Genomic DNA, 19865 nt, shown 5'->3' with positions numbered 1-19865 from the left:
AGCATCAGAATAGTATTCAAAACAGATTAAAGTGCAACAAAAAATTTAGTGACTGGTTAAGTGCTCATGGAAAAGATGTGTTTTTAGTCGTTTTTTGAAGACAGAGAGTGAGTCAGCTTCACGGATGGAGTTGGGAAGGTCATTCCACCAATGTGGTTTGAAGCCAAAAGTCCGGGAAAGTGATTTGTTGCCTCTCTGTGTTGGTACAACAAGGCGACGTTCCTTAACTAACCGCAGGATTCTAGTGGGTGTGTAGCTCTGCAGAAATGACTTTAGGTATGCTGGAGCAGACCCAGTGACTGTTCTGTATGCCAGCATCAGAGCCTTGAATTTGATACGTGCACCAACCAGCAGCCAGTGAATAGAGACAAGGAGTGGTGTAACATACGTTCTCTTTGGTTCATTAAAGACCAGACATGCTGCTGCATTCTGGATCATTTGCAGGGGTCTAATTGCACATGCAGGGAGGCCTGAAATGAGAGCATTACAGTAGTCCAGTCTAGTTATGACAAGTGACTGAACAAGAAGTTGTGTGGCATGAACTCAGTGCCTCTTTGGTTGACATCATGTGAAAATCAAAAGAAATCAGCCAAGACCTCAGAAAAAAAAAATTGTGGACCTCCACAAGTCTGGTTCATCCTTGGGAGCAATTTCCAAATGCCTGAAGGTACCATGTTCATCTGTAGAAACAATAGTACACAAGTATAAACACCATGGGACCACACAGCCATCATACCACTCAGGAATGAGACGCATTCTGTCTCCTAGAGATGAACGTAGTTTGGTGCGAAAAGTGCAAAACAATCCCAGAACAACAGCAAAGGACCTTGTGAAGATGCTGGAGGAAACGGGTAGTCAAGTATCTATATCCACAGTGAAACAAGTCCTATATCGAAATAACCTGAAAGGCAGCTCAGCAAGGAAGAAGCCACTGCTCCAAAACTGCTATAAAAAAGCCAGAATACAGTTTGCAAGTGCACATGGGGACAAATATCTTACTTTTTGGAGAAATGTCCTCTGGTCTGATGAAACAAAAATTTAACTGTTTGGCCATAATGACCATTGTTATGTTTGGAGGAAAAATGGCGAGGCTTGCAAGCCGAAGAAGATCATCCCAACCGTGAAGCATGGGGGTGGCAGCATCATGTTGTTGGGGTGCTTTGCTGCAGGAGGGACTGGTGCACTTCACAAAATAGATGGCATCATGAGGAAGGAAAATGATGTGGATATATTGAAGCAACATCTCAAGACATCAGTCAGGAAGTTAAAGCTCGGTCGCAAATGGGTCTTCCAAATGGACAATGACCCCAAGCATACCTCAAAAGTTGTGGAAAAATGGCTGAAGGACAACAAAGTCAAGGTATTGGAATGGCCATCACAAATCCTTGACCTCAATCTCAGCTATACCAGTTCTGTCTGGAGGAATGGGCCAAAATTCCAGCAACTTATTGTGTGAAGCTTGTGAAAGGCTACCCAAAATGTTTGACCCAAGTTAAACAATTTAAAGGCAATGCTACCAAATACTAACAAAGTGTATGCAAACTTCTGACCAACTGGGAATGTGATGAAAGAAATGCTGAAATAAATCATTCTCTCTACTATTATTCTGACATTTCACATTCTTAAAATAGTGATCCTAACTCACCTAAGACAGGGAATGTTTTCTACGATTAAATGTCAGGACTTGTGAAAAACTGAGTTTAAATGTATTTGCTAAGGTTTATGTAGACTTCTGACTTCAGCTGTATGTGTCACGGTGTGTGTCTTATCATGAAGAAAATCGTCGATTCAAGCTGTTAAGAAGAGGGAGATTGTTTTTAATTGAAGTGACCAAAAAGGTGGGAGAGAGTGTGTTCTTTGCCCATTATATAATGCAAAAAACTAAATGGTTTTAGATTTGTCTTTTTTTTTTTCTTTTCTTTTTTCCCCCAATATAAATATCTAAAACTCCTTGCGTACATTTACCTCAGGAGCTGTACTGCAGAAGATTTTTTTTTTTCCTGAGAATGTTGAATATAATATTTAATATTTAAATATCTTAAAATATCTAAAAATACTTAAATCAAGATACATTTACCTGAGAAGCAACATATAAGATATTTAGACTTGCCTTCAGAGAATGTATCTTGAATATGAGTATATTTTGTCTTTACTGCACTGGCAGAAGTATAAACAAGTGAAATAATACACTTGTATACAACATACACTTATATTTAAGATACATTCTCTAAATATCTTATATGTTGCTTCTCAAGTAAATGTATTTTGTTTTAAGGATTTTTAGATCATTTTAAATGGAAAACAAGACAAAAACACTTGATGATAATAGGATTTTTTGCAGTGGATTTTTTTTTGTTTTTCATGAATTAAACAACAATAATCCAAGTATTTTTTTCCTTGTAATTCAGTGAATGTAATTTAGAGATTTTTAAACGATTATTTTGTCCTCTCTATTGTTAGTAAGCATGTTTAATACAACCTTTTATGTCGAGGCACAAGCTGAATAGTTGGTTAAGAACTAATGATTAATCGTTGCAATAATCACCCGAATAGTCAAATAATCGTTCTAATAATCGTTAGATTAGTCGTTTATCAAAATAATCGTTAGTTGCAGCCCTAGTCAAGTTATGTGATATTTGGATCATATAATTTCATGTAGCACAGCTAAAAGCCTTGGTAGTCCCATTCTTCAAACTGGTCTTCTCAAGAACATCTAAACCAAATCAATACATCAAAGTATAGCTGTTTATGCTGTTTCTTCCTGGGATCATCAGGCATTTTATAGAATATTATTTTTCTGCTCTGTCTAATGTACGTTGATTCCATTGAGGTTGGCCAGACTGTCTGCATTTCTCAGCATTTTCACAAGAGCTGAAATGATGCTATATTGACAAAGCTTTGTTTATTCCTATGGTGTCTCTGTCTCATAACACTCCATGCAAACAGCACTCCTGTGTCTAAAAAAGCTTAAATCTGAGCCAAATGGTAGTGGTAAAACACTTGGTGACACTGCAAAATATAATTATTTTGCTTAGTTACAGTTTTTGTGGAACTTCACTTTCACATATTCTCGTCCAACTTAAAGCCACTGGTGGTGATCTTTTTTGCCATGACCTCAGGAATGCCTGGCTTGCATAAAAAATGTTTGGTTAGTCCTATTAATCCTGAACTCCATTCTGGAAACAGCCCTGGCCACCAGGTCCCACCGAGTGCAATGTTCTAGCCCATGTGTTCACATTGTATTCTCTGCTTCTAGAACTGCGGGGCGGTGCATAAGCCAGGATTCAGCTATGACTGGTATGCTCTACCCTTTGGGCGTTAGCTGTGCGAAGCTGGGACACTGAAGAATAACATTAGATTGAACGCTTAACTGTGTTGTCTTAAAACAAGTTAAAACTTAGCAGAGACAAGTATCAATAAAGCAATGTCGACAGATAGTAGATTACAATCTTTTTTTTTTTTTTTTTTTTTTGAGGAAGTGTTCTGCAGGAATTGCTAAGCAAAATACATGTGTTGTCTTACAGACTTGAAACACGGGTGGTAAAGTGCACTTAAAGGTGTTGTTTGACAGATTTGCAGCCAATAATCCCATTTTGCATTTGTGTGCATGAGAGCGAGTGTCTCGATCAGATATTAAAAACCTTTGACCGACAAAACCAAACCCCTAAAATTCCATTTTGATTCCAACGATACAGGATGTCAGAAGTGGCATTGTGTTACTCAACCCAAATTTTCTTTCAGATTTCATATTGTGAGTGCTCTTCAAAGACAAGAGTTATTACTCTATGCAAAGGGACCTATGGCTCTCATGGAAAAGTTTGGATGGCTTATTGGGGGAAGTTCGAATAGCTGCTCTATGCAGTGGGAGATTAGATAAGCTGTGTTTGGGTGGGATTTGTTTACAGAGAGCGCTCTGACTGGATGTTGAGCAGGGAGGAGGAAAAAAACCCAGTGACCCGAGTCTTCTCTCTCTCTCGTTCTTGGTCTTCACAGAGTCCCCTGTAAATGAAAGGCTTTAATACTCTTGCACTCCTGGCATGCACGTGCAGATCATCTGCTGTAGCTACGTGTTTATATTCTGCCCTCTTTTGAGTGTGTGCCAAAGAGAGTCTGATCTCTAGAACTGTATGTCCTCTCTAGTTTCATGTGCAACACAAGAACTTAAAACGGCGTGTTAGGCTGCCATGATCTGCTGGCGGCAGGTTTCTGAAACTCCCACACACTGTCTGTTTGTGACGAAAGAATGCTGACAGTGGTTTTGACACAGCTGATCTCCCTAATCTTACATCCCCTGACACATTTCAGTGTCTGTATTTCTTTTTATATCCCGGCCTCTTCCGAGCGGAGCTGAAATCCCATCCGGTGCAGCGCTCTCTAGACAACATGCAGTAAGCTTGTTTTCTGAACAGCTGCAGAGCTCTTCTGGCCTTCAGAGAGGTTATTGTGTGGTCAGGGTTCTCTGTCCAAGTAGCCACATAGACTGTGGGGGCTCAAGGCTTTCCGGCTGTAGCTCGTAGTGAACCAGATGACTTGGACTCCCCTCTACTACACCACTGACTTCACAGGAAATAACTGATGCCAGACAGTGGTTCAAACTTAGCCTGGCTTAGTTTGAAAAACAATGATTTATTGGTTTGCACTGACACATAACAGTATTCACTAGGGCTGGGTATTGATACAGATTTCCCGATTCAATTCAAGTCAGATTCACAAGCTTTCGATTACGATATTATGTATAGATTATATATTCGATTCAATATTGATTCATATGGGTTTAAGTTATAATGCCCCTTTTGCTTACATATAAAATAAATTATCTCCAAGCTAATGCTGCTAATTATACAGGGGACCTTTTAACTAGGTTCATTAGGAAAATATAAATTGTACTTTTTCATCATTTTGGTCACACATTTGCTTTTTAAAAATGAACAAATAAATGTATTCAATAAATAAGATTTCATATTATTTTGTTACATATTGTTTCATTGCATAATTTATACTCTTTACAAGTATTTACATTGATTTGTTGAACATGTGCTAAAACCGGTAATGTCTCTTTAACCAAAAACGGCATTTCTTTAAACGAGCGCATGTTAACTAGAGAGGACTCAACAACTGACTGTAAAGAACAGAAAGGGTTTTAAAAGAGACCGTATTCAATGACAAATGGGTTGCCTGGATCTCGTCTTGGAGACACATTACATGGAACATCTTTTACCCTCAACACGTTGTGAAAGGATCCTGCTGTTGAACACTTCACGACTAAACTACACAATTACTGGTGAGTGAAACTTTAGTCGCATAGCGCAAAATTTGGTTGCAAATGCGAGTGATTTCCTCTCATTGTAGTGGAGGTTAAAAGTAAAAGATCGATCTTGGGATTTAAGAATCGATATCGAGATCGTTCAAATGAAGAATGCGTTGCATTGGAAAGACAATATTTTTACCCACCCTTAGGATTCATAAAATAGACTTTAAATGAACACGTTTCTACCGTTAACAGTAGTAATGGTAATTTTCACCTGTTCGCCTTTCTTTTGGTCTTAAAAACATGATCTCTGTGTAATCAGGTTGCACATAAAAAGAACAGTGAGGCAACTGATATGTAACACCTCCCTTTGAAAACACAATTTTGGTGAAGTTGGTACAGTGATGTTGAAAAGTCACATTGTGCAATAGATTTCTTCTTGGGATGCCCTTATATATGATATTTGGGTGAATTTCACAAAATCTATCAAGAACATCATATTTCACCTCAAAATCAAAAGGAAAAAAAAAAGTTTTTCCATACCTGTTCTGTACTTTACTGTAATGAGGAAAAAATGATCTAGGCCTATTTTTTAATTGTGAAGTATTTGCACAACATGATATTGTATAGTATTGTATAGCATCTCACTGTATATGGATGGGATGGGTGGATGGATATCATTACAGTAATTTGAATTTTTGGGAGCAAATTCGCTTAATTGTCATGAAAATGTAACTATGCAAATGTTTCATTCATTTTCATTTATCATTCTTATCATTCATTAATAATAGCTGGTTTACCTGTTGATTGTTTACCTGTAACATTAATTTGAGTGTTGGTTGGTATGAAGCATCTGTCTAAATCTGATCCATTTAAGCTCAGAATCTGGTTTGGTGGAAGAATATTTTAGGCTACAAATCAGTACAATTTGAGAGAGGGGGGAAAGTAGAGTGTGACTGTTGTGGATTTTCCATTTCCCTTTTTGATTTGTATCTAGTAGCACCTAATTAACATGCAAAAAAAGTGTTTTCCCATAAATTGATGTCAACATATGTACACAGCGGGACTAAGTATTTTAAATAATACCAAGCTATTGAAAGTCATTTTTATTTTTTTATCAAATTATGTTTTCAGGAGTATTGGTTATTCATGTTTTTGAGATGTTACAAACATTACAGCGAATCTTTTGTAAAGCTGTTTTGGAACCATGTGTATTGGGAAAAGCACATGAAAAAAAAAACTGTACAAATGACAGCGGGACTAAGTTGTGCAATTTTAAATACCAAGCTATAGAAATTCTTATTTTTTTATCAAATTATGTTTTCAGTATTGTTGGTTATTCATGTTTTTGAGATGTTACAGACATTACAACTGATCTTTTGTAAAGCTGTTTTGGAACAATGTGCATTAAGAAAAGCACAAATAAAAAAGCTTTATAAATAAAAATTATTTGACTTGATTTGACTTACAGTGTTATTTTTCTACATTCTACTTTCCACTCAGTGGAGTCAAATGCTTGCTGAAGATGATGAAATAGGCGAAATTTCATCGAAAAGAGGGAACACCTTATGTAGGACCGTCTGGGGTTTACTAATGAACAAACAAGTTATGTTTACATTCATTCTTGAGGTCTAACAAACATGTGGATGTATTTCCTCCCCCATTAATGGTATTAAATGTATATCATGATAAATATTGATATCGAACGATTTCAAAAAAATACTGTGATAATATTTTTGGCCATATTGCCCAGCCCTATTTAGCAGTGTGGTGTTTCGTGAAAAAATATTTTTTAAATGGCATATCGAATTAAACTAGAGTTTAATCTTTTGACTCAAACAGATTTCAGTGTACAAACTTAATTTGTTCTTCTACTAGATGTAGTTTTGTTGCCGTTTTTCCAAAAACAAACTGGAATTGCATTGTTGTTTTGTCACATGACTCCGTACTTCCTAAGAACAGTCTCATGCTATTTCATTGCATTTAGTCCTTCTGTAGATGTAGAAGCTGTTGGCTGTTCTTAAATCTAGCAGTGCTTTGAAATAAGCACTATGAAATCTAATCAGGTTCAAGGTGAAAAGCTTTAGCATTTTAAGACTAACTTAAACCCCAGAAAACAAAACATGGGTGCAAAAGCAGCCTCTTAATAGTCTAACAGTAACTCTCTTTGTTTGAGGCACAGTGTTGGGAAGTCCATGCCTGCTGTTACGTCATCACTCATTCTGGACCTGATTTCTGTAACTTCCCCTGATTCTTTCACGTGAAATGCAACTTCCTGCTGACTATGGGCTGCTGAGAAATTAAGTTATGTTGAAACACAGTGATATACATAAACAGAATCTTAAAGGTGCATTTAGTAACTTCTTCCTCAATTAAAAAGTTGTACCTCTGAAGAAATTAAAATGTTTAACATCATGTACACTCACATGAGATGGAGACTCGAGTCATATTAGTAGCCTAATTAAAGCCGTTTTATTCTACAAGGAGCTGGGCTGCTTCATGGAGGCTGCCATGTCGAACTCCACCTACCTTGATGCCGACAGCAAGTTCTGTTTATGTTGTTTAGTGAGTTAGCATCAGTAAACATGAACACATCAGCGTGTACAGTTATCAGTGGCCTAGTATATGTATTTGTTTGTTCGCTTAGAATTCCTCCAAGACCATGTCATGCAGTTTATTTTTGGTTAATTAGTCTACTAATGGAATCAAATCTTCTCAAATTCTCAAGTGCCCATTCACTTGTGCCATCTTCAGCAAAAGCCATTCACACATTTGTCTAAAGTAAGATATGGCCATGATCATTATTTCGTTTTTATTCTGAACATTATCAGTTTTACGTGTTAGCACATTAGTGTCAATTCAGAATATAAACAAGACAAATGAACATTTTCTAGTGCATGCATATTACTTCAAATCGTCGAATGATTAAAACAGCTTCTTTTACTGACCTTATGTGAAGTCTATTCATAGAATGAGGAATAAAGTCATTAACACATTTTAGTTTAACACATTGGTTAAGGTTTTACATGTAGCATCCTCATATTTAAATGTACTTCTAAATACATCTCACAGCGGTGTGGCGAGTGTCTGAGTGTTCGGAAATTGTATACCTTTGCTTGGCTGTTTAGAACTTCTTTTTAGCCCTGAATGAAGAATGAAAAGGAACTTCTCCAGAGGTATATCGAGGCCTTAAGTGTGGACATTACAAACTAAATAATAAAAGAAAATCTGTAATTTAATTTCTAAGCTTGAAATTTAACAGTCTCACTTTGTCAAGGTGCTGGTGAATTATTCACATTGGCATTTGTTACCACACAAGTAAGGTATTCTTTAGGGGTGTAACGATTCGCTCATCTCGTGGTTCAGTTCACGATACTGAATTCACAAATCAGTTGGGTACACGATATCAATCAAGAAAAGTTAAGATTTTTTTTTTTTTAAGACATTTGCAAAACGTTACTCTCCTTAAGTAGTAAAACTTGACTAAAAGTACTGTTCATTAAAGTATTAAAAGATCCATTAGAGGTTAACTGGAACTAAAAATCAGCCCAGAACAGGGCAATGGTGACACCAAATCATCAGTTTCAGATGAACTCATTGTACAACACCTGTCTGCTTTTGTGCAATGAAGAAAAATAATTTCTGAATTGCGATGTATCTTTCCACGATAAACTGTTACACCCCTAGTGTTGTTGGTAGTTACAGCCGCTTACAAGTGACCTAACATGATAGTTACCTGCGTCAATTGCTGTAGCGACAATTTCAGTAATAAAGGTATAGTTAACTCAAAAAGGAAAATTGTCATTTACTCATTTACTCTTCGTGTTGTTCCAAACCAGTTTGATCTTTCTTTCTTGCTAAGACATAAAAATAGCCTCAGTCACCATTTACATTGATTGTATTGACAAAATAATGAATGAAAGTTAATGGTGACTGAGGCTGTCAGTCTCAAACCTTCTGCCTTACATCTCCTATTGTGTTCCACAGAAGTCATATTAGTTTGGAATTGCACAAGTGTGAAAAAAACAAACAAAAAAACAAACAGAATTTTAAGTGAACTATCCCTTTAAGTTTTCTGCTGTATCTGCCACCTTTGCTACTTGCACTTTATTAATTTAGGAAGCAACATGCTATGACAAACAACCTTTTACGATTTTATCTGTCAGTGTGCAAAGAGTTGACTCTATAGTTGATTATTAATGATGACCAGCGTTAATTATGTGCCATCAGACTCCACCTCTGTCATCACCCAGTTTTGGTGTTTTAGATTCATCCTCATCTCTCACTAGGCAGCCGGCATTTTCCCTCTGGTTGTCACGGTAGCAGATGTGTATGAGCCTGCTGACGTCAAAGCCCAGATCCAACGGCAGACTCATGCTGCATCAGAACAGGAACGCAGCATCATTATGCTCCGGATCATATCAATATGGACGTAAAACATGACATCTGAGCTTAAATTAATGTGAGATGCTTCATGAGATGCGATACACAGGTGCTTTTGAGTCTGTCCATGTATTATAGGCTAAATCATGACCTGCGATTTTAGATGATGACATTAGACAAATTTTTTATCTTCAAGTTATCATTTTAAGTTGTATGAAGCATGTTGTAGCCTTTGCTCATTCTCTACAAATGTTTGTTCATTCTGATCTGGCCTTCTCCAGAGCTGTCGTAATGAAACAAGTGTCCCACTGCTTTTCAGTCAACAGCCAGTTGTCATGGTAACCACTCCATTAATTCTCATCCTTGTCTGTTAATGTGTGTTCCAGGGCTCCAGAGATCATCCTGGGCTTACCCTTCTGTGAGGCCATAGACATGTGGTCACTGGGCTGCGTCATCGCTGAGCTGTTTCTGGGCTGGCCGCTTTATCCAGGAGCGCTGGAGTATGACCAGGTAAGAGCAGGCAGTGATCTCAGATAATGACTCACTTTGTTGCGTTTCAGCAACTCCAATCTGCTGTATTTGTGAAGATAACATCATTTGCTTTTTTCCAGTGCAGTATTCAGAGCTTTGCTTTCAAGTCTTTGAAATCAAATAGCTTTTGTTATTATTAGCAAGCCCACACAGAATCTGTGTTCGGAGAACGCTACAGATTTCCAAATTGCAAGTTGAAATGCAAGTCATTTGCACACCCTCATGTTGTTTAAAACTTGTATTAAGGTTGAGCGACATGGCTCGATATGGCTCTCGATATTGTTCAGCCCATTGACGATATTCAATATACAGTAAACTGTATATTCAGTCCTGATATTTATGTGTTTGCTCTGAAATGGCTTAAAGTGATTTTTTTTTTTCCAATCAGAGGAACCATCATTTCAACCAAGCCATTGTAGCCAAATTGAGGAATGAAGCCAAGTAGATTTTAGCCAAATAGATAAAAATGTTCATGCAACAAGTAAAAAGTCTGTTAAAAGTAATTTAGTGATTTTTACAACAATCTTTTTCACTTAATTAACCCAAGAAAGAATGATATTTAATCATTTTTATTTATATGCACCAGTTCAACAATACATGATAATAAAAAGCAATATTTACCTACTTATATTTTACTGAAACTCCAGTCAAGTTGAATATTGTAATCCTGAATTATTATTGTGGGAGTCAGTCGTTGAATATTATTAGAATACTGAATTCTGAATTGTATTTTTAGCTATTAGATTTGTTTTATACAATAGTATATTTCTGTCGTATTTAATGCACTTTCCCTCTAAATCTTTATTTTGCCAAAAAACTGAGAGAACTATTACATGGATTTCATTACATGGATTTTCCAAATTCAGTGTCGAAAATGCAAAAAAAAAATAAACATCTACAAATTCCTTCTGGGCTAAATTATTAGGCTTAGTTGATTTTGCTTTCAGTCTAATCAGTTTTGGTTATTCAATTTCATATTCATATTCTAATGCTGTTGCACATTAAATGAAAAAAGACAGCACATAAATTAAAAACATGATTTTATCATCCCTGTGGCCAGCACTGTTGACTACCAGTTGTCGGAGGTGGTGTTACCTCTTTGGTGTGAAATGGCACATCTGAGAGTAGCAAAACTAGCCACTTTACCAGAATAGGTTGGTCTGGGTTTGCTGACCACAAACCCCTGGGCCGCCTTTCCGTGCCAGCAATGGGTCCAGTTCCACTTCACACAGCAGAATGTATTTATAACTGAAAGCCTCTCTCACACACACACCCTCTCTCTCAATCCAGCCTGCACTATCAGCAGGTTCTCACTTCAGTGCGCTCTGTGTTTGTGCAATGCTTTGCAACCCGATCAGGTCACTATAACACCCCTAAGACAGCATAAACACTGCTTGTTTAACACAACAGTGTTGAGCCTCTGCGCTTGTAAAAGGAGAGGTGGCGTCATAGCCGATAGAGGAAGAGAGAAAGAAATGAAGCAAGCAGCCAAAGAGGGCTTTGTAGTGGTTTGTGTTTTCTCTCTTTGAAGCCCACTATGACACAGTCTTTCTGAGAAGCAGCAGATCCATGCTTGGAGGCAAATATCAGCATAGTTCACTGATCACTAATACTTGGTTTCCCAAGGCAACAAGAACAATGGTGTTTTTTATGCAGCGGCTTGTGTATTGATGGGGTTGAACTGGTCCCGCCTTTCCTAAAAAAGACAGCGGTGTGGTTAACCAAACACCGTTAAAGCCATTGTGATGTTATTTGCGTTATGATGTCATGAACATTGTCAACTCACTCCTTCAGTCTAAAAGCATAACACAGAAAACAAACTTAAGCACATAGACTTACAGTTGTGCTCAAAAGTTTGCATACCCTTGGAGAATTGGTAATATATGTACCATTTTTAAAGAAAACATGAGTGAGCAGGCAAAACACATTTATCTCTCTTATGGGATTCATATTCAACTGTAGGTTATAACAGAATGGCACAATCATAAAACAAAACATGGCAACAATGAAAAAAATGACCCCTGTTCAAAAGTCTGCATACCCTTAGTTCTTAATACTGTGTATTGCCTCATTTAGCATCAATGACAGTGTGCAGTCTTTTGTAATAGTTGTCTATGAGGCCCCAAATTCTTGCAGGTGGTATAGCTGCCACTTTCATCTTGGCAAAATGCCTCCAGGTCATTCAAAGTCTTTGGTCATCTTGCATGAACTGCACGTTTGAGATCTCCCCAGAGTGGCTCGATGATATTAAGGTCAGGAGACTGTGATGGCCACTCCAGAACCTTCACCTTTTTCTGCTGTAACCACCGGAGGGTCAACTTGGCCTTGTGCTTAGGGACATTGTCGTACTGGAAAGTCCAAGAGCGTCCCATGCGCAGCTTTCGTGCAGAAGAATGCAAATTGTCTGCCAGTATTCTCTGATAACGTGCTGCATTCATCTTGCCATCAATGTTCACAAGATTCCCCATGCCTTTAGAGCTCACACACCCCCAAAACATCAGTGAGCCACCACCATGCTTCACAGTGGGGATGGTATTCTTTTCACTATAGGCCTTGTTGACCCCTCTCCAAACATAGCACTTATGGTTGTGACCATAAAGTTTTATTTTGGTCTTGTCATTCCAAATAACAGTGTGCCAGAAGCTTTGAGGCGTGTCAGGGTGTTGTCGGGCATATTCTAACCGGGCTTTTTTGTGGCATTGGCAACTCAACCATGCAGCTCATTTTTGTTCAAGTATCGTTGTGTTGTGCTCCTTGAAACAACCACACCATCTTGTTCCAGAGTATTTCTCCTGAGGTTACCTGTGGGTTTTTCTTTGTATCCCAAGCAATTCTTCTGGCAGTTGTGGCTGAAATCTTTCTTGGTCTACCTGACCTTAGCTTGGTATCAAGAGATCCCATAATTTTCCACTTAATAAGTGATTGAACAGTACTGACTGGCATTTTCAAGGCTTTGGATATCTTTTTATATCCTTTTCCATCTTTATAAAGTTCCATTACCTTGTTACGCAGGTCTTTTGACAGTTCTTTTCTGCTCCCCATGGCTCAGTATCTAGCCTGCTTAGTGCATCCACGTGAGAGCTAACAAACTTATTGACTATTTATACACAGACACTAATTGCAATTTAAAAAGCCACAGGTGTGGGAAATTAACCTTTAATTGCCATTTAAACCTGTGTGTGTCACCTTGTGTCTGTAACAAGGCCAAACATTCAAGGGTATGTAAACTTTTTGATCAGGGCCATTTGGGTGATTTCTGTTATCATTATGATTTAAAAAGGAGCCAAACAACTATGTGATAATAAATGGCTTCGTATGATCACTATCCTTAAAAGACAGTTTTTTTGCATGATCAGTCATATCTTCAAAATCAATGCCAAAATTTCACAATTTCTGCCAGGGTATGCAATCTTTTGAGCACAACTGTAGCTAGTTACAGCAGAGTGGTGTAGACTGTTGGGCAAGCATCTGAACTGATAACCTGAAGGTTTCAGGTTCGAATCCCACATGAAATTATCCATGAACTATTAATGATGTGCCCGTGAACTTGATGGCGCTCTAGATAAAAACATTAAAAGTAAAGAACACATTTTGCCCTGCCTTGTAAATTTTAACTTGCATTAAGCCTGCTGTTCGGTATGAGAGGTTTGACAGCTGTTTTAGGCACAGAGAGTGGCCAGCATCTTGACTTGGCAGCTTAACATAGCCTTTAGGAGCAGCAGACCCCTCTGGATAAATTGCAAAGTTGAACTCTTGAGCCCTTCAAGCTTAGCATTCATAAAACTAGCTCAGAAGTTGAAGTCAGAGCTTGAAATAACAACTAAATAGACATTTGCTGATATTCAGTAATAAAGTATACCGTGATAAGTAATATGTGCAATATTGTAATTGTGAGCATTTCAAAACACCGTGTTACTACACCGCCTACATATCTGTCAAGGTAAAATACCTTTCTGAATGCCTCATTGGTATTTTGCCTATTTTAGACCAGTCTGATCTCGCATTACTTCCACTTGAAAGTGGAAATACCAACTACTCATCGTTGCCATTGCTGATAACTTGTCATGCTATGGATCAAAGTGATTCTTGAGATGTCAAGTCAAATTTATTTGTATTGCGCTTTTCACAACAGGCGTTGTTTCAAAGCAGCTGAACATGAAATTATGCTATAACAGAAAATCAATAAATATAATGCCAATATTATTTGTTTTGCACTATTAGTCATTGAAATTAGTAAACTAAGTAAGTGTTTTGGGTTAGGGTTATTACTTTATGCACTGTTTCTTGTCAAGAAGAATGGTAAAAAATTAAATGCAAATGACTGTAATAGTTTTATTGTCTTGTATCCTTGAGATCCCCTAATAATCAAAACATCTTTACAGATTCGTTACATCTCACAAACTCAAGGGTTGCCAGGAGAGCAGCTTCTGAATGTGGGAACAAAGACGTCACGCTTCTTCTGCAAGGAGTCCGATTCGCCATACGCCGCTTGGAGACTGAAGGCATGTAGCAATTCTTATCCACTTAACCAGAGATCACTGTCATGAACTTACAGCACTTGCTGTCTGTATGGCAGTACTCCCGTATCGAGTTACTGTCTGCTCTTTTCAACCACTGGGTTTTGATGTGAAGTTCTTATGTAATGACATTAAACACGCTTCCTGTTTCCGCAGACCACTGAAGAACATGAGACCGAGACAGGGCTGAAGTCCAAGGAGGCAAGGAAGTACATTTTCAGCTGTTTGGATGACATAGGACATGTAAGACCTCACTAACTCTACTTGGCTTTTACATATTTACGTGCATATTCTTGTCAGACATCATTGAATAAGTAAAGAAAGTGAAAGTCAAAGATTGAGATGTTTTGTGCTCCTTTATCAGGTAAACCTAATGCTCATCATGGAGGGATGTGACCAGTTGGCGGAGAAAGCAGACAGGAGAGAATTTGTAGACCTGCTGAAGATGATGTTGATGATCGATGCCGAACAGAGAATTGCCCCTTCAGATGCACTTACTCACCCTTTTGTCACTATGCAGCACCTGATGGATTTTCCCCATTGCAACCAGTATGTCCATTTTTTTAAATGATGGTTCAAAAGGGGAATTCTGACAACTATAGAGTCCGTAAAACATTTTCACAAGGGGAATTGCAATGACGTCTGCGCTGATTCCCAATCAAGCTTATTTATACCATGTATGAAGCCAGTATATGAAATAAAATGTTGTACAACCTCAATTCCGGAGAAGTTGGGACAGTATGAAAAATGCTAATAAAAACAAAAAGGAGTGATTTGTAAGTTATATTCACCCTTTGCTATATTGAAAGCACTACAACTACACATTATGATATTTTAACTTGTGCATTTGTTTTATTTTTATTTTTTTAATGTACAGTAATTTCAAATCGGATGATTGCAACACACTCCAAAAAAGTTGGGACAGTCGAGTGTTTACCACTGTGAAGCATCACCATTTCTTCTAGTAACACTTAAGCATTTAGGTACTGAAGACACAAGTTTGTCAAGTTTAAAAAGTGGAATGTTCCCCCATTCATCCACTATGCAGGTCTTCAGCTGCACAATTGTACGGGGTCTTTGTTGCTGTATTGTGCGCTTCATAATGCACCACACATTCTTAATTAGAGATGATTAGGACTGCAGGTAGGCCAGTCTAGCACCCGCACTCTCTGCTTATTCGGCCAGTATGTGGTTTGAAGTTGTCCTGCTGAAAATGCTAGGACGTCCTTGGAAAAGACGGTGCAGGATGGCAGTATTTGCTGCTCCAAAATTTTTACATATCTGTCTGCATTTATGGTGCCCTCACAGATGTGCGAGTTACCCATGCCATGGGCACTGACACACCCCTGGCCCATACAGACACTGGCTTTTGGACCTGATGCTGATAACAGCTTGGATGGTCCTTTTCCTCTTTGGCACAGAGAACACAATGGCTGTGTTTTTCAAAAAATATTTGAAATGTGGACTCATCAGAACAAAAAACACGGTTCCACTGTTCTACTTTCCATCTAAGATGAGAATGAGCCCAGAGAAGTCAGCAGCGCTTCTGGACAGATTTGTGTAGGGCTTCTGCTTTGCATAGTAAAGTCTTAACTTGCATCTGTGGATGCAGCGGCGAATGGTGTTGACTAACAAAGATTTACTAAAGTAATCCCAAGACCATGTTCATGATATCCATTACAGATGAATGATGTTTTTTTTAAGACAGTGATGTCTGAAGGATCAGAGATCACGTGCATTCAGACGTGGTTTTCGTCTTGCCCTTTACGTGCAGAGATTTGACCAGATTCTTTGAATCTTTTAACTATATTGTGCACTGTAGAGGGTGAAATGCCCCAAATCCTTCCAATTTGTCTTTGGTGAACATTGTTCTCAAAGTGCTGGATTATTTGCTGAGGCATCTGTTGGCAAATTGACAGGTCTCGAATGATCCTTGCTCTTGAAGGACTAGGCTGTTCTTTGAGGTTCATCATATACAATGACACAGTTGCCTCGCCTGTTTAACATCTTCTGTTTCCCATTGCCTTGTTATTTTAACTCGTCAAATTGTTATTAGTCTTAAATTGCAACCTTTTTGGAGTGTGTTGCAATCATCAGATTTGAAATTACTGTACATTCAATAAAACAAAAAAACAATGAAATTCACAGGGTAAAACATAATATAATGTGTAGTTGTAATGTTTTCAATATAGCAAAGGATGAATATAATTTACATATCATTAATTTTGAATATTGTCAGCATTTTTCATATTGTCCCAACTTTTTTGGAATTGGGGTTGTAATAGTCAACGTCATAAAATGGATTCAGAGAACTATCATTAAGGGTAAGGGGTTGTGATCAGTATTACGATATTATGGTCAGTATTAAAAAATCCATCAATAGGACTATGCCATTCAGGCACATGCTATTTGCAACATATTATGATACTGGATTCTAATCTTAAACTTGCATACTATATAAGATAAATAGTAGGGAAATTGCGATTCTGCCTTTGTGTTCTGCATGGACTCCTTCCTTCCTCCATTATAGTTTATATGAACTTGAATGTAAGCTAACCTTCCTAAACAGTAGTAGTATGTTGTTTGCCCTCTGCATATTTGGGGCCATTTTTAAGGAACTTGTATATCTCTTGTAGCGTCCAGTCTTGTTTCCACATCATGGATGTTTGTCATTCAAGAACCAGCATTTACGATACTCTCAACCGCAACAAAGCACCCCCTCTCATGAAGCCTGTGACACTTTCCAATGCTCCAAATATCACTGTCGCCTTCAACAAAATCCACTCTGTCCACTCTCAGGTAAAACAGTATGACTCTTGAGTTAATGTTAAGTGCAAGTACGATGAACACAGACTGATCTGCTTATCCCCCTTTTTAAGACCCTGCCTCCGTCGGCTCCACCTGTGGTGCATCCTGGCATACCCATCCAAACAGGAAGTGCCCAGTTTGGGTGTAACGACTCGTTTCAGCAGGCACTCATTCTCTGTCCTCCTGCCCTTCAAGGTACAATGGAATGGGATGTGCATAATAATCTGTTTTTTTGCATTTTTGCACATAAGGGAGCAATTCTGTGTAAATGTTTACTGTGTAGGCAGATAACCAGAATCAGAGTTAGCTTTACTGCCAAGTATGCTTACATATACAAGGAATTTGTCTTGGTGACAGAAGCTTCCAGTGCATAAACAATACAGCAACAAGACAGAGATAATAATAAAAGCCAATGCCAACAATTTGAACTGAGCGTGAACACAGATGTTGCATTTCATAAATATTGCATGGGACTGATTTAGTTGCTTGACTTTACAGGAATTCCCTCAAACCCAAGTCAGCCAGCAGGCTATTCAGTTAGAATGGAGAATTCTCTTCCTCTGGTGACCCAAGCCCCAGCAATCCAGCCCTTAACCATGAGACCAGGAATTATAGCACAAGTAAGAGCTCGTTTCATGAGATGAGGGTAAACTTGCTTTGTACATTGTAAATCAAACCCATATGCTCCTCGTACAAAAAAAAAAAAAAACACATTAACCTGCCAACACGTTAGCCTGACACTGCCCATGTGTTATCCGTGTTGACATATCAGTGTTGTAATATTGAATTCAGTGAAGCCAGTTTCTTATCAAGCTTTAACATTGTCCATTTTTGACCTTTCAGCAGCCATGGTCCAACAGAACTCCACAGATCTTGATGCCAGCTTGGCAGCAGGTCCCACCACCTGCTACGAGCTTGGCATCCGACACAGTCGTTGGACCACAGAGGCGAGGAGACTGGGGGTAAGAAGATCAAAAAGGACCCATGTCTGAATATCATGTACTACAGCATTATGCTGATACAACCCCTGGAACATGTTCAAAACCTAATGTCATTTGTTTCTGATGAAGGAGGGTGCAGCCACACAGCAGCCATTACAGTTCGGTGATGCCCCAACCTATTGTTCCCAACCAAATGGCTGTGTCAGCTCATCAGCCAATAAACATTGGCATCGCTCATGTGGTCTGGCCTCAGCCTGCAACTAACAAGAGGAACAAGGCTCAGAACAGGTGGGCAACTGGCCAGATCATTGGTTGTTTCTCAAAACCTTGAAAGGTGCCTAACTAGACCTTGATTTAAATATTTAAAATGTGCCTGTGATGGCCAAAAAATGCGGTCTTGTTAGGCAGTTTGGCCATCCAAATTTAAAGTCAAATTGACCCTATTTACTTTCTTAATGCTTGTTTCTGGTCTCATTGTTAACTTTTTTTCTTTTGCATGTTTTTCTAAATCTTTATATATCTTATGTTATAATATAATATATATTATATTATAAATATAAATGTTATATTTATTCAAAATTGTATATCTTGCTCTTCCTCTGACTGAAACCACTTTCCTTTTCCACTTATGTCACTTATGCTAATGTTAACCAGTAGCCAAAAAGCTATTTAGACATTGTTTCTGATATGCCTTTTTTATATTATCCAATAATTTCCAGTTGGACAAAATTAAGTCCCATCCTACGTTTATTTATTTTTATTGTATTTTTTGATATCCTGCGAATATACTGAATATGCTGTTACACTTGCAAATATTGGTCAGATTACAGAAGTAAAATAGGTTGCAAACATTGACTAAGTCGTATTTTTCTTATGTAGTTTCAAAATCTAGGTAATAGCTAGTGATGGTCATTTTTGAAACACTGCTTCATAAAGCTTTGAAACCTTTAGGAATCATTTGTTTCGAACCAATGCTTCGGAGCATGTATCAAACAGGCCAAGTCACGTAATTTAAGCAAACGAGGCTTCGTTACGTCATACTGTTTCAAAACAGTTTTAAAACATTTCAAAATGTTTCACGGTTACGCTAGGGGACGTTGATCCTACAGTGAAAAACTTAATCAGTGTTAAATGTAGGCTGTAACTGATCTCGAGTCAGTTCAGCAATAACTTAGGTGGATAAAATCAGATGGATTCAAAGAGGAGTTGCTGATTTTAATACATTCCTTTTAATTTCCCTGTCGATTACTTCGATTTGTGTTTTCAAAGGAAAGAAAATCAAAATGTTGTGTTTGTGAGAAATTTAAGAGAGACATAGATTTTGTGACATTTAAAGAAATTTGTTTGTTTTACAAAAGGTGAATCTGGAATTTCAACTACTGTACATGATAATGTGCCTTCACTTTTTATTTTATTTAGTACACCCAATTTTTGAAC

General features: G+C 38.0%; 1 protein-coding gene across 1 annotated transcript in view; it reads left to right on the top strand.

Moving 5' to 3' along the window:
* Positions 1-19865, top strand: part of LOC127437484 (homeodomain-interacting protein kinase 3-like) — a 70776-nt gene that overhangs the window by 36562 nt on the left and 14349 nt on the right. The window contains exons 3-11 of the mRNA XM_051692425.1: positions 10018-10141; positions 14545-14664; positions 14836-14922; positions 15044-15228; positions 17316-17478; positions 17559-17682; positions 17986-18107; positions 18331-18449; positions 18558-18716. Coding sequence (XP_051548385.1) covers positions 10018-10141; positions 14545-14664; positions 14836-14922; positions 15044-15228; positions 17316-17478; positions 17559-17682; positions 17986-18107; positions 18331-18449; positions 18558-18716 — 1203 coding nt within the window. The remainder of the gene's footprint in view (positions 1-10017; positions 10142-14544; positions 14665-14835; positions 14923-15043; positions 15229-17315; positions 17479-17558; positions 17683-17985; positions 18108-18330; positions 18450-18557; positions 18717-19865) is intronic.

This window comes from Myxocyprinus asiaticus, chromosome 48 (assembly GCF_019703515.2).
Source record: "Myxocyprinus asiaticus isolate MX2 ecotype Aquarium Trade chromosome 48, UBuf_Myxa_2, whole genome shotgun sequence".
Classification (NCBI taxonomy): Eukaryota; Metazoa; Chordata; class Actinopteri; order Cypriniformes; family Catostomidae; genus Myxocyprinus; species Myxocyprinus asiaticus.
The sequence above is the reverse complement of the archived record's forward strand: the minus strand, read 5'-3'. Positions and strand labels throughout refer to the sequence as shown.